This window comes from Oryctolagus cuniculus, chromosome 1 (assembly GCF_051225735.1).
Source record: "Oryctolagus cuniculus isolate XC-2025 breed Fujian yellow rabbit chromosome 1, ASM5122573v1, whole genome shotgun sequence".
Lineage (NCBI taxonomy): Eukaryota > Metazoa > Chordata > Mammalia > Lagomorpha > Leporidae > Oryctolagus > Oryctolagus cuniculus.
The window spans coordinates 235,717,378-235,731,598 of NC_142867.1; the positions used below are offsets into that span (position 1 = coordinate 235,717,378).

Genomic DNA, 14,221 nt, shown 5'->3' on the forward strand with positions numbered 1-14,221 from the left:
CCGGCCGCGCTCCGGCCCTCCGGCCGCGGTTAGGGGGGCCGGTGTTCTGAGAGGACGCTCGGGTGCCCTCTCCGGGCGCCGTTCGTGACCTGAGGCTCCCACGGGACAGGCAGACGCGGCCGGATGCGGTCGCTACTGCGCATGTTCCGTGGCGGGTCCGAGCTGAGTTGGGGAGGCATCGGTTGGAGTGGCCATGGAGAAGTATCAGGTGCAGGCCCGGGGACTCCCTGGGGCCGACGGGGCCACCCAGACCCGGTCGGAGAGAACGGCGGCGGTGCCGGCGGGGTGTGGCCGGGTCGGGTCAGCCCCCGGCTCCTGGGTGCCCTTGGCCTCGCCGGGCCTCAGTTTCCCCCTCTGAGGGTCCCTGGACGTGGGACACCGCGGGGCGGCCGGAGCCTGGAGAGTGGGTCATTTCTCCCAGGCCTTGCACCTCCACTAACAAACGCTCAGCGCCCTGGGTCTCCCGCGGGGGCCAGGGTCCCCCACCCCACCCCCGAGGTGAGGCAGCTGAGTTCCTGGTGGACAGAGGGGTTGGTTGTTGTGGTTCTTTTTTTTTTTTTTTTTAATATTTTATCTATTTGAGAGGCAGAGTTGGGGGGGGGGTCTTGCATCCGCTGGTTCACTCCCCACTTGGCTGCTACGGCCAGAGCTGCACCGATCGGAAGCCAGGAGCCAGGAGCTTTTTCCGTGTCTCCCACGTGGGTGCAGGGGCCCGAGGACTTGGGCCCCCCTCACTGCTTTCCCAGGCCACAGCAGGGAGCTGGATGGGAAGTGGAGCAGCCGGGACTCGAGCCAGTGCCTGTCCTACGGTGCTACAGCGCCGGTCCCGGACGGGGAGTTTCAAAAGTCATTTTTTCAGGAAAATGGAAAGTTGATGACGTAGTGACGCCTGTACCACCTAAGCCCCCCGTGGCACCCCCTGCCCGCCACGGCCCTCCCTGAGCAGTACCCAGGCCGCCCGCGAGGGCTGGACATCAGATCCAGGCCCCCACCCCGACTTCTGTGGCCGGGAGATCCCACAGAGCCTAGCCCCATCCTGGCCGGCACCCTGGCCTCTCTGCGGAGTTTTGGCGTGGTGGCCGCTGACGCAGGCAGGCCCCGCTCGGGCAGACCCCAGAGCCTCGTCCAGCCCAGGAGGTCTGAGCCACAGCCGTGGGCAGGGACCCAGCTCCCGCGTCAGCGCCACAGACCCCCCCCACCCCTGCCACGTGGGCATGGGAGAAAGCAGTCGCCCCGGCCACGTCCCGTGTCTGTGAGCTGTGCGGCGTGCTGATGGTGACGGGGTATTCTCGTCTGGATGCCCACCGTGGAGGTGGGCGCTGGGAGCCGGGGCCCTGGGCTGAGTGAACCCAGATGCCCGGCTGGTTCTAGAAACGAGAGGCCGTGGCTGCAGTGCCGGAGGGCTTCCCGGTGCAGTGAGGAGGCAGCGCTGGCCCTGCCGTCCCCACCCCGGGGCACCTTGGAAGCGCCCGCCCCGTGGTGAGCATGTCCTGGAAGCTGCTCCCCCCACCCCGTAGGTTCTGTACCGGCTGAAGCCTGGAGCTTTGGGGGTGAATCTGGTGGTGCAGGAAACGGAGACCAAAGTGAAGCGGGTGATAAAGCAGGTAAGAGGCCGGCAACCGCGAGGGGCCAGTGCCGCGGCTGGGGCGTCCCGGCCCCCCCCCCCGCCTCACCAGCAGGCACCGCGGCAGAGCCGGCTCCCAGCCTCGGTGGGGGAGGAGGCGCACCCCACCTGCCGTCCACTCCCCGCACGCTGTGTGCCAGCCGCCAGCCCGCTGCGTCTCCTGCCTGTCCAGCAAAGCGGGGACAGTGACCCCGCTCTCCGGGGCGAGGACTTGAATTCAGGCTCTCTGCTGGACAGGGTCGCCAGTTGTACCCACAGGGAGCAAGGCCCAGAGAGGGCAGGGGCCAGCGCGAAGTCACACCGGCCAAGGGCAGCTCCCGGGCCAGCAGGGCAGGGTGGGGGCCTCGCCTGCAGGAGCACACCCTCTGGTGTTTCCGAGACGGGGTGGGCCAGAGGGAGCTGTCCTGAGAGTGCCGGCCACGGCCTCCGCGGGGCGGTGGCAGGGACAGGGCAGCATTGTCCAGGGTGGCTGCACAACGGCCTGGAGTCCTCGCACCTCCTTCTCCGTGGCTGGCTGCAGGGTTAGCCCCCGGTCTCCCAGCCAGTGGGGCAGGGTGGCTGGCCACTCCCTGGACAAACAACTTTTTAAAATGGTATTTGTTTATTTGTTGAAAGGCAGAGAGAGAGCTCTCGCACCCACTGCTTGGCTCCCCAGCAAAGCCTGGGCTGCGCCAGGCCAACACCAGAAGCCTGGAGCTCCATCCGGCTCCCGCACGCACGGGGGCAGGGCCGGGGCGGCGGGGGCGAAGGTAGACTCTGTGCGCCCCTCCGGTCTCCTCTGAGCACTGTGGGCTGTTTCCTTTTCCCAGGATTGTATGACGGGTGAGACCGTCCCTGCTCAGGTCTCCTGTGGCGAGCACAGTGGCCGGTGGCTCCGCCCTGCCTGTGCGCTGGCCCCGCCCATCCCCTGGTGCTGTGGTTCTCACTGTGCACAGGGGACTCTTAGACTAGGTTGTTTTGTTTGTTTGTTGAGCATCTATTATTTCCGTAGGAGAAATTGCTGGGAGTGGGGAATGAGCCAGTGTTTCTAAGGCTCTCCTGATGTGGTTGACCGTCCCTGCTGCCGAGCCCCCGGGCCGGGAGGGAAGGCAGACGGGCAGACTCGGTCTAATCTGCGCTCCACGGACAGCCCACGGGCGTCTTGGCTCCTCGTGGGGGTCTGGAAACAAGTCCCCCCTCCACGTCACCCCCGTGACGAGCCCGTTTCAGGCCCACGTCCTGAGAGCAGGCTTCCGGGTGTGGATCCGCTGTTCCGGCTGGCGAGCTGGCGCGGCCCCGGTCACCGCCCCTTCGCTTCCCACTCAGAGAAGGGACGGGCAGAGACAGGACCGCCACAGCGTCAGTGCACAGAGCGTCTCCCGGCTTGCGTCAGGGGTGGGGTGGTGAGGCTGGCGCTGCGCCAGCTGGAACAGAGCCGTGTGCCCCCGGGGCCAGCGCATCGCCGCCCTCCCTGCTTCCTCACTGGCTCCTGCTGACTCCTAAACTCGTGCTCACGAGAGGGGCAAAGATGGTCTCGCTGCCCAGAGCGTTCTTAGATTACTGCCTTAGGAGATCTGCAGCCCAGCCTGGTGCCACGTGGTGGGGACGGGGACAGTGGGAGCCTGGAGAGGTGATGGCAATGGTGGTGCTGACGGCGGAGGAGGTGCGGTGGTGGGGAGGGTGGTGGTGATGGTGATGGTGGTGATGGTGGGGAGGAGGTGCGGTGGTGGGGAGGGTGGTGGTGATGGTGGGGGGGGATGGTGGTGGTAGAGAGGATGGTGCTGCTGATGATAATGGTGGGGACGGTGCTGATGGTGGTGATGGTGGTGGGGACGGTGATGATGGTGGTGATAACGGTAGGGACGGTGATGGCAGTGGTGGAGACGCTAATGGTGGTGATGGTGATGAGGGGGTGAGAGCAGCGTTGGTGTAATGTTGATGCTGGTGGTGAAGGTAATGATGTTAGTGATGCTGAGGACAGCAGTGGTGGTGATGGTGGTGGAGATGGTGATGGTGGTGGAGATGGTGATGGCGGTGATGGTGGTGATGGTGGTGATGGTGGTGGAGATGGTGATGGCGGTGATGGTGGTGGAGATGGTGATGGCGGTGATGATGGTGGAGATGGTGATGGCGGTGATGATGGTGGAGATGGTGATGGCGGTGATGATGGTGGAGATGGTGATGGCGGTGATGATGGTGGAGATGGTGATGGCGGTGATGATGGTGGAGATGGTGATGGCGGTGATGGTGGTGGAGATGGTGATGGCGGTGATGATGGTGGAGATGGTGATGGCGGTGATGGTGGTGGAGATGGTGATGGCGGTGATGGTGGTGGAGATGGTGATGGCGGTGATGGTGGTGGAGATGGTGATGGCAGTGATGGTGGTGGAGATGGTGATGGTGGTGATGATGGTGGAGATGGTGATGGCAGTGATGGTGGGGGTCACGGAGGTGGCTTACTGACGTGGTCCCTGAGACGGTGCCCTCTTGTGCCCCTGCAGGTGGAATGCATCGATAAGCACCAAGCCAACGAGGCCCTGGAGGAGGTAGCTTGGGCGCGGTGCACACGCCGGCTGTGCTGAGCCTTCTCGTTGAGCGAGAGGGAAGTCCAGCTGGGAGGACGCGGGCTCGGCGCAGTTCTCACCCCGGCTGTGAGAGCAGCGACCCCGGGCATCACGTGAGCCCACGGCCGAGCGACAGCTCTGCCCCGGCTGACAGCCCGGGACCCGCGTTCCTGGGAAGACGAAGTCCAGTGGCAGCCGGGGCCGGGGCTGATCCCCCAGTGGCCGACTTGATAAAGGAGGTCTCTTCCGTGATTAGAGGTGGCTCGGCCTCGAGAACTTGGGAGGCTCAGAGCTTCTTAGCGAAGAGCGGACATTAGCCCTCGTGTGACAGACTGACCTGGGGGGCACCTGCTGCCCCCACGGCAGCTCAGTGGCCAGCGCCTCCGAGTGGCTTCTCCTCGCCACGCTCCCGCCGCACGTGAGGTTAAACGTGCCCCTTGCGGTCGTCCTCTGGGCGTGCTGGCTCTGAGCTTCGCCAGACCCGGCGCGGTGAGGGAGTGAACAGGGGAGCCCCTCCCACCCCGTCACAGCTTTTTTTTTTTTTTTTTTTTTTAATAATTTTAGAAATTCTCTGTTTGGAGCAGGCCAACACTGGCATTTCTTGCTTTCTTTCTCTCTCTCTCTCTCTCTAAGATTTATTTATTTAAAGTCAGAGTTACACAGAGAGAGAAGGAGAGGCAGAGAGAGAGAGAAGAGAGGTCTTCCATCCACTGGTTCACTCTCCAATTGGCCGCAACAGCCAGAGCTGGGCTGGTCCGAAGCCAGGAGCCAGGAGCTTCTTCCCGGTCTCCCATGTGGGTGCAGGGGCCCAAGGACTTGGGCCTCCTCCACTGCTTTCCCAGGCCACAGCAGAGCTGGATCGGAAGTGGGGCATCCATTACTCAACCCGGTGCTCGTATGGGATGCGGGCACTGCAGGCGGCGGCTTTACCCGCTACGCCCCAGCGCCGGCCCCGTCACAGCTTTCCATCCTGCTGGTTCCTTTCCCTGTCCTGTCGGGCAGCCTCATGCCCACCCCTCAGAGCGGTTCCCCGGGCTCTAGGACTCCACGGTGGGGGCGGGGACACAGGGACCTCTGAGGAAGCCCCCAGGCCCGCGGGCACCCGGCCTCCTCTGCCAGCGCTGACTTTACGTGTATGTCCCGTGCTGCCTCAGCTCTGCGAGCCCCACGAGGCTCAGGGAGGTTGCGGTCCTGTCTCGGTCACACAGCAGGGCCGGCACGTGCTGCCCGTCTGCTTCCTAACCACCGGGCTGCACGGCCTTGCCGTGGCTGCTCCCCTGACCTGCTGGGGCAGGTGACAAAGACCACCCAGGTGGGAGTGGCTCTTCCTAGCCCCTCCCCCCTCTCCCAATGCTCTGTCCACAGCTGATGCCGCTGCTGCAGCTGCAGCACGCCCACATCGCCACGTACCGCGAGCTGTTCATGACCTGGAACCAGGAGGTGGGTGGGCCCACCCGTGTGGAGCGGCCCACGCCCGCTGCTGTCCCACCCCTGAGCCATGGCCGTGCTGAGTGCAGCTGCCCCCGAGCCATCACTTACCGGGCCCCGGGGCCGTGCTGGGGGCTTCCTGTGCATAACCCAAGGGAGCCCCGGGACCCTCCTTGTAGAAAGGGTTGCCCCCCACTGTACAGAAAAGGAGACGTGGGCCGCTCAGCTGGGGTGTGGCAGAGCCGGAAGGCCAGGCCTTGGTCCTGGGGCCCACGCCTGCAGCTCCTGAGCTCTGCACCCTCGGCCAGAGCCACCTGCTTCCGCCACCCTGCTTGTCCCAGGCCGCTGGAACCCTACCGGTAGCCCCGCCCAGTTTCCTAAGCGGCCTCCTGTCCATCACCACTTCCTGGAGGAAGGGCCAAAGGAACATCCTTACTTTCCTGACAGGGCTTGGGGCGCGGAAAGCCCGCACGGCTCCCGGGCAGCTGCTGGGGATCCAAACCCAGCCCGTGGGGCCCCCAGGCCCTGTACCGGGAGCCGGAGCCCCGCGGTGGGGGCAGGGAGGCTCGGCCGAGGAGGCTGAGTGGAGGCAGGTCAGGCGGCTCCCTGTGCGTCTGACGTTTGTCCGGTCGCCTTGGCGTCCAGGCCTGGGCAGGAGCAGCGGGTCCCACCCGCATCGGAAGGCCCTGAGGGCCCTCGCGGCCTGCACGCCCAGGGTATCCGAGCACCTGCCATGGGGAGCTGCAGGAAGCCAGAGGAGGCTTCAGCACGGAGGGAGGCAGCGCCAGGCCCCTGCCCGGGTCTGCTGCGGCCGGTCCAGGAGGGCCGTTGGAGCCAGACCTGTCGGTCCAGCGTGCGAGCCTGGAGGGAGGCGGGGGCTGACCCCCGCAGGGGCTCCGTGTGTGCAGCAGCAGGCGCAGCTCGCAGATGCCCCAGGAGCTCAGTGTGGAGGGCCGGGAGCAGGGCAGGGAGAGAGGGGGCAAAGATGAACAGCAGGGGCTCCCAGCCCCGCCAGCGGGCAGCGCCCTGTGGCCGTGCGGAGGGAGGCCCTGCAGAAGCCCGCGCGGGCGGGGCTCAGGGCCTCCTGTCCGGGCAGATCTCCTCCCTGTTCCTCTGCCTGGTGATGGACTACAACAAGGGCAGCTTGCAGAAGGCCATCGAGAGTAAGAGGAAGGCGAAGGCGGCCATGGACGCGGTGGTGAGGCCCCTGGGGGCCCGCGTGCCTGGGCGGGCGGGCGGGGACAGTCCCGGAACCCCGGGAGTTTTCCCTGATAGTGGCGGTGACCTGAATCCGCCTCCGGCACTGACTCCGCCGGTCCCCAACGTGCCGTGAGAGGACTCGGACGTGGTCGCTGGGGTGTGACGGCTCCTGTCCCACGTGCTGCAGAGCCTGCCCCTCAGTGCACGGGCTGTTCTGCAAGGGGAGCTGACGTGAATCCGCCACGTTCACTCCCCGAGTGCCCGCAACGGCGGGGGCTGGGCCAGGCGGAAGCCGGGAGCCGAGACCAGGAAGCAGGAACTCAATTCGGGTCTCACGTGGGTGGCAGGGCTCACGTGGTGGAGCCATCCCCTGTGCCTCCCCAGGCAGCGGGAGGCAGGAGCCCAGCGCTCTGGTACGGACGTGGGCGCCCACACGCCCGCGCCCAGTGCCCACTCCAGCCTTTTCTTGTTGCTGTGCGGCCGCTGGTGCCCTGTGCTGGTGTTGGTGCGCACCTGGGCTGTCTAGGATACGGTGTCCTCTGGGTGGACACCGAGGAGCAGCACTGCGGGGGTGGGGGGCAGCGGGTGCAGGTGCGTGTTAGCGCTGCCCCACCCCCGGGCCTCCGTGGAGCCATGTGGAGCCATGTGGAGCCGTGTGGAGCCCCGTGGAGCCGTGTGGAGCCATGTGGAGCCGTGTGGAGCCATGTGGAGCCGTGTGGAGCCCCGTGGAGCCATGTGGGGCCGTGTGGAGCCCCGTGGAGCCGTGTGGAGCCCCGTGGAGCCCCGTGGAGCCGTGTGGAGCCCCGTGGAGCCATGTGGAGCCGTGTGGAGCCCCGTGGAGCCGTGTGGAGCCATGTGGAGCCGTGTGGAACCATGTGGAGCCCCGTGGAGCCCCGTGGAGCCGTGTGGAGCCGTGTGGAGCCCCGTGGAGCCCCGTGGAGCCGTGTGGAGCCGTGTGGAGCCGTGTGGAGCCCCGTGGAGCCGTGTGGAGCCATGTGGAGCCCCGTGGAGCCGTGTGGAGCCCCGTGGAGCCGTGTGGAGCCGTGTGGAGCCCCGTGGAGCCGTGTGGAGCCCCGTGGAGCCGTGTAGAGCCGTGTGGAGCCGTGTGGAGCCGTGTGGAGCCCTGTGGAGCCGTGTGGAGCCGTGTGGAGCCGTGTGGAGCCCCGTGGAGCCCCGTGGAGCCGTGTGGAGCCATGTGGAGCCGTATGGAGCCGTGTGGAGCCCCGTGGAGCCGTGTGGGGCCGTGTGGAGCCGTGTGGAGCCGTGTGGAGCCGTGTGGAGCCGTGTGGAGCCCCGTGGAGCCGTGTGGAGCCATGTGGAGCCCCGTGGAGCCGTGTGGAGCCCCGTGGAGCCGTGTGGAGCCGTGTGGAGCCGTGTGGAGCCGTGTGGAGCCCCGTGGAGCCGTGTGGAGCCCCGTGGAGCCGTGTGGAGCCCCGTGGAGCCGTGTGGAGCCGTGTGGAGCCATGTGGAACCGTGTGGAGCCCCGTGGAGCCCCGTGGAGCCGTGTGGAGCCGTGTGGAGCCCCGTGGAGCCGTGTGGAGCCGTGTGGAGCCCCGTGGAGCCGTGTGGAGCCCCGTGGAGCCGTGTGGAGCCGTGTGGAGCCGTGTGGAGCCGTGTGGAGCCCCGTGGAGCCCCATGGAGCCGTGTGGAGCCCCGTGGAGCCGTGTGGAGCCGTGTGGAGCCCCGTGGAGCCATGTGGAGCCGTGTGGAGCCCCGTGGAGCCGTGTGGAGCCATGTGGAGCCGTGTGGAACCGTGTGGAGCCCCGTGGAGCCCCGTGGAGCCGTGTGGAGCCGTGTGGAGCCGTGTGGAGCCCCGTGGAGCCGTGTGGAGCCATGTGGAGCCCCGTGGAGCCGTGTGGAGCCCCGTGGAGCCGTGTGGAGCCGTGTGGAGCCGTGTGGAGCCCCGTGGAGCCGTGTGGAGCCCCGTGGAGCCGTGTGGAGCCGTGTGGAGCCGTGTGGAGCCGTATGGAGCCGTGTGGAGCCCCGTGGAGCCGTGTGGGGCCGTGTGGAGCCGTGTGGAGCCGTGTGGAGCCGTGTGGAGCCGTGTGGAGCCGTGTGGAGCCCCGTGGAGCCCCGTGGAGCCGTGTGGAGCCGTGTGGAGCCGTGTGGAGCCGTGTGGAGCCCCGTGGAGCCCCGTGGAGCCGTGTGGAGCCGTGTGGAGCCGTATGGAGCCGTGTGGAGCCCCGTGGAGCCGTGTGGGGCTGTGTGGAGCCGTGTGGAGCCGTGTGGAGCCGTGTGGAGCCGTGTGGAGCCCCGTGGAGCCGTGTGGAGCCCCGTGGAGCCGCGGTGCTCTCCCACCGTGGCGAGCGTGCCTGTTCCGGAGCTTCGCTGCCCAGTCTTTTTCGGGTTCACTGTTCAGGAGGGCGGGGTCTTTCGTTATGGCGTTCACCTGCATTTCCCTGGGGACAGCTGAGGGCCGTGGCCAAGCTTGCCGGTAGCAGGAAGAGCACAGGACGGCCAGGCTGCTGCTCGGGTCCGAGCGGGGACGCCGAGCCGTGTCTTCCCCTCCGACAGCCCCGCCTGGGAGGAGCAAGCGGAGGTGCGAGTGCAGAAGCCCAGTGTGGGCAGGGGCCTGGCCCAGGGCCCTCGGGGGGGCTGGGACTCCCCACCCTCCAGAGGGCCGGCGAGCGTACTGCAGCCACTGGAGTTCTTCCTTGAACCCGTTCGAGTCCTTGCCCTATTTCACGTTTGGGTTGTTTGTTGCTTTAAAAGATTCATTTATTTATTTAGAAGGCAGAGTGACAGAGAGCGAGAGACAGAGAGAGAGGGCTTCCATCCACGGGTTCACTCCCCAAATGGCCGCAATGCCCAGGGCTGGGCCAGCCTGAAGCCAGGAGCCAGCAGCTCCACCTGGGTCTCCCACGCGGGTGCAGGGGCCACACACTTGGGCCACCCTCCGCTGCCTCTCAGGCCGTCAGCAGGGAGCTGGATGGGAAGCGGAGCAGCGGGGGCTCGAACCAGCGCTCAGATGTAGGATGTGGGCATCCCCAGCCTGGCTTCCCCCGCGGGGCCGCAGCGCCAGCATCTGCCTGTCCGTGCTGATTTGTGGGACGGTTTGCATATGCTGGACACAAGTGCCTGCAGTGTCCCTCCCTGTCTGGCCAGTTCGCTTCCTCAGCGGTGGCCCTGGGTGGACAGAGGTCCCCATGTGACAAAGCCCGTTGCACCCACATTTCCCGGGTGCCTGTGGGGTCCCAGCTTAAGGGACGTTTCCTGCCCAAAGCCACGAGGATCCCCAGAGGACGCGTCACTGTCGCTCTTGCATTTCGTTCTGGGGTGCAGCTCAGGCAGTTTTGTCTGACGCCGCCTCTGGGGGGTGGGCGGATGGGCTCCGCGTCCCCCTACAGGGCTCTGATGGCACGCGGCCCCTCTCCCAACACAGCCTCCGGGCAGGCTCTGCAGCGGGACCGTTGGAAACAGGGTGTTCCCGGAAACCTTAAGACACCCAAGTGCCTCTGAGGGGCCCTCATGGAGTGCAGGGTCCTTGGAGCAGGTGTGAGAGTCGGTGCCCTGACACCACGCAGGTCTGGTTTCTGACTCCGAGTGCTTCCAGAACATTCTCTCCCTGGGCTATTCCGCGTAACGGCATCAAGGGGCAAGCCCCAAGTGGGCACTGAAGCTCCGTCACCTCTGACGGCACACGGCCCAGCTGCAGTCTCCCGGCAGGTGCCGGGCTGTGTGGGCCACAGACCCGGGAGCTTAGAGAGCAGCATGAGGTCTGGAAACGGGGGGCCCTGGCAGACCCGGCTGGGCCATCTGAGAGCCACACTGGCTCCAGCCTCCTCCCTGGCTCGAGCTCTTGGCCAGCCTCAGGCCTAACTCAAGACACCAGGGGAAGAGGCGCCGCTGGCGGCTTTGGGGTCCCCCGCCCGGCGAGAGCGCCACTCTCAGCCTCTCCCTGGCGTGTCCCCCTCTTCCCAGTGGCTGCAGAACGTGCTGGGTCAGGTGTTGGACGCCCTGGAGTACCTGCACCAGCTGGGCATCACTCACAGGTGGGCGGGGCCGCCTCCTGCCGGCACTGGCCGCTGCCTCTCGCCCCCGGGCAGGGGACAGGACAGGCAGCTCCCCAGAGCCCCTCCCCCAGGCCGCGTGACTCACCGGCTCCAGGCACGGCTGCACGTGGGGTGCCAGCAGGGTCTAAAGTGCACGGAGTGGGGCAGAGGCCGCGCCAGGGAAGAGATGAGGTGGCCTGCAGCGGCGTGGCCTCTGACCCGCCAGCCACGCAGCCGCCTCAGAGCCCCGGGAGACGGCTCCCTCCCAGAACAGACCACGTGCCCACGAGTCATGGAACGGCCGGGAGGCTGGCCCGCCGACCCGGGACTTCCACACCGCTGGAGGGTTGCCGCCGTCCACTGGGCTTGGGTTTTTCCCCGGTGTGGCCACGAAACAGAGTGGCCCGAGAGGGGCGTTTTCCTGAGGAGTGGGCTGCTTAGAACCTGGCGGGATGGAGGCAGAGTGGGGCAGGGGGACACGGCCCCGCCACGGGGTCCTCACGGCCCCCAAGGCGTTCCCCTCTTGGTCCCAGGAACCTCAAGCCGTCCAACATCGCCCTGGTCGGCGGCAACCACTGCAGACTGCAGGACCTGAGCTGCCACAAGCTGATGGTGGACGAGGCCAAGTGGAACATCCGTGCTGAAGAAGGTGGCCGGGCCTCCGGGGACGCGGGGGACTGGAATGCGCCGGGTCAACCCACGTTTGCCAGAGGTCCCCTGGGACTCCTTTCCCTGGGTGGTGACTGAGTGGGACTGCCTCGGGGGTGGGGTGGGTGCAGGGCCCCTGAAACGCCAGCATTGGCACAAAGGAATGGTAGCACACCCCAGAAGGTGTTAGCCCTCATGGGAGCGGGGAGAAGGCCTGCGAAGGAAGGCCCCGGAGTGTGCCAGGCACTGGCTTACCGGGAGCTGGCAGGGGTGCAAGGCGAGGAGAGAGGGGGTCTCTTCCCTTTGAAAAGGTGACGGCTGTGTGGGACGGAGGGGGCAACCACTACGGGGAGTCCCAGAGTCCCGGGGGGGAGCTGCTAGTGACACTATGTCCTGGTCACACAGAGGACAGCAGGTGATGACGGATGGATGGATGGGTGATGGGTGGGTGGGTGGGTGATGGATGGGTGGGTGATGGGTGATGGGTGATGGGTGGGTGATGGGTGGGTGGGTGATGGGTGGGTGATGGGTGGGTGGGTGATGGATGGGTGGGTGATGGGTGATGGATGGGTGGTGTGTGGGTGGATGGATGGTGTATGGGTGGATGGATGGGTGGATTAATGTACGCATGTATGAATGGATGGATAGTTAGGTGGACGATGGATGATTTATGTATGTATGGATGGGTGGGTGGTAGTTACGTGGACAGACGGATATATGATTTATGTATGTATGGGTGGATGCTGGATGGGTGGGGGATGGGTGATGGATGGATGGGTGGGTGATGGGTGGGTGGGTGATGGATGGGTGGGTGATGGACGCTGGATGGGTGGGTGATGGGTGGGTGATGAGTGATTGGTGGGTGATGGGTGATGGGTGGGTGGGTGATGGATGGGTGGGTGATGGGTGATGGGTGGGTGGGTGATGGGTGAGTGATGGGTGGGTGATGGGTGATGGGTGATGAGTGATGGATGGGTGGGTGATGGGTGGGTGGGTGATGGATGGGTGGGAGATGGGTGATGATGGGTGGGTGATGGGTGATGGGTGGGTGATGGATGGGTGGGTGATGGGTGATGGATGGGTGGGTGATGGATGGGTGATGGGTGGGTGGGTGATGGATGGGTGGGTGATGGATGGGTGAGTGATGGGTGGGTGGGTGATGGGTGGGTGGGTGATGGGTGGGTGGGTGGAGCTCTTGGAGGTGCAGAGGGTGTGGGTCCTGAGCCCAGCCCTTTACTCTTAGGGAGTGAAGGTTCAGGAGGAAGGGGCCGCCTGAGGCCATCATGGACTGGCAGGGCTGGGCTGCGCACCCTGTTCTTCTGGCCCCTCCTCTGGGGCTCAGATTTGGAAACGGGAGAGGCAGCTGCAGCCGCGCCCCAGGCCCTGACACTGGGGGGAGCCGATGTTTGAGGAGGTCAGATTCTGGCCCTGTTGGCGCCAGCACCTTCTGGCTCCTCCAGCAGCCGTCGCGGGCGCCGGACACTCAGGTCCACAGGCAGCCTCATGGCCAAGGCCTGCTCCTTGGCGGCTCACCCGGGAAGGGTGGCGCAGGACAGCCGAGGGCTGGCGCTGGGCGGGCTGCGTGCCCTGCCCTGGCCCCCCAGGCAGCACCGGCTCACGGGACGCCCTGCCCGGCTGCTGCCCACAGACCCCTCCCACAAGTCCTGGATGGCTCCCGAAGCCCTCGCCTTCTCCTTCAGCCCGAGGTCGGACATCTGGTCGCTGGGCTGTATCATTCTGGACATGGTCAGCTGCTCCTTCCTGGAGGTGAGCCGCCTCCGCCTGCCGCCGCGCCACCCCCGCTCCCACGTCTGCCCCTGCCCCCACCCGGGCCCAGCACTCAGCACCTGCGGGGCTTGGACGGCAGAGGTGCAGTGCCACCCCCACGTGTCCGCGTCTGGCATTCACGCACTCCCCAGCTCCACGTCCAGCACTGGGGGTCCAGAAAGCCGAGCCAGCAGCCCAGCCCCCCCCCCCCCCCCGCCTCGGAGCGGCCCCTGCGGTTCCCTTGCTTGGGAAGACCCCCAGGAAAATGAGGGCCTGGGGCCGGGACACGGAGGTTCGGGAAGGAGCCCGGGCGCGGCCCCGCCTGGACTGCGTGCCTTGGCTGCCTCGCCTGTTAAATGGGCACGAGGCCCCTCTCACCGGCTGGATCCAGGTCGGGGTCCCCTTGGCAGCACGAGGCGTGGAGCACTGTCCTCGGCCCGCACCCTGCCCAGCGAATGCCGCTGGCCTCTCTGGACCTCCGTCTCTTGTGCCGGTCGAGCCCCCGGGCTCCCGCGGCCTCCGGGCATTCCTGGTCCCCGGCTCACTCTGCAGCCAGGCCAGGGCCCAGGCTCCCCTCGGTTGTGGAAGCTCTCAACAGCGCACTCTCTGGCAGGCCACAGAGGCCCTGCAGCTGCGCAAGTCGCTCCACGAGGGCCCGGGCGGCCTGAGGGCCGTCCTGAAGACCATGGGGGAGAGGCGGATCCCAGACACCGACACCTTTGCCTCCCTGTTGCCGCTGATGCTCCAGGTCAGACCCCTGGACCGGATAACAGTCAGGTGAGCCCGGGGTGCGGGGTGCTCACTCCCCTGCCCACGGCCCCTCCTCGGCACACGCCCGCTGGCTGCTGGCTTTTCCAGGGCACGCGGCTGGCACCCTGCTGTGCCCGTGCGCCCTCGGGCTCGCCCACGCTTTGGCCATCCCATCCTGGGATGCACTCGGGATGCCGGAGCGAGCGTCCCCACAGCCCCAAGGACCCAGGACACTTCGGGAGGAAAAGTGTGAATTGTAGTTTGCTTTA

The 14,221-nt window shown here is 66.5% G+C and overlaps 1 protein-coding gene across 1 annotated transcript in view; it reads left to right on the plus strand.

Moving 5' to 3' along the window:
• STKLD1 (serine/threonine kinase like domain containing 1) overlaps window positions 1-14,221 on the plus strand; it is a 21,978-nt gene continuing 7,757 nt past the window's right edge. The window contains exons 1-9 of the mRNA XM_089322217.1: window positions 1-208; window positions 1,518-1,604; window positions 4,105-4,149; window positions 5,533-5,607; window positions 6,692-6,793; window positions 10,717-10,787; window positions 11,321-11,436; window positions 13,084-13,202; window positions 13,816-13,979. Of these exons, the coding sequence (XP_089178343.1) occupies window positions 194-208; window positions 1,518-1,604; window positions 4,105-4,149; window positions 5,533-5,607; window positions 6,692-6,793; window positions 10,717-10,787; window positions 11,321-11,436; window positions 13,084-13,202; window positions 13,816-13,979 (794 nt within the window). The 5' untranslated portion in view covers window positions 1-193. The remainder of the gene's footprint in view (window positions 209-1,517; window positions 1,605-4,104; window positions 4,150-5,532; window positions 5,608-6,691; window positions 6,794-10,716; window positions 10,788-11,320; window positions 11,437-13,083; window positions 13,203-13,815; window positions 13,980-14,221) is intronic.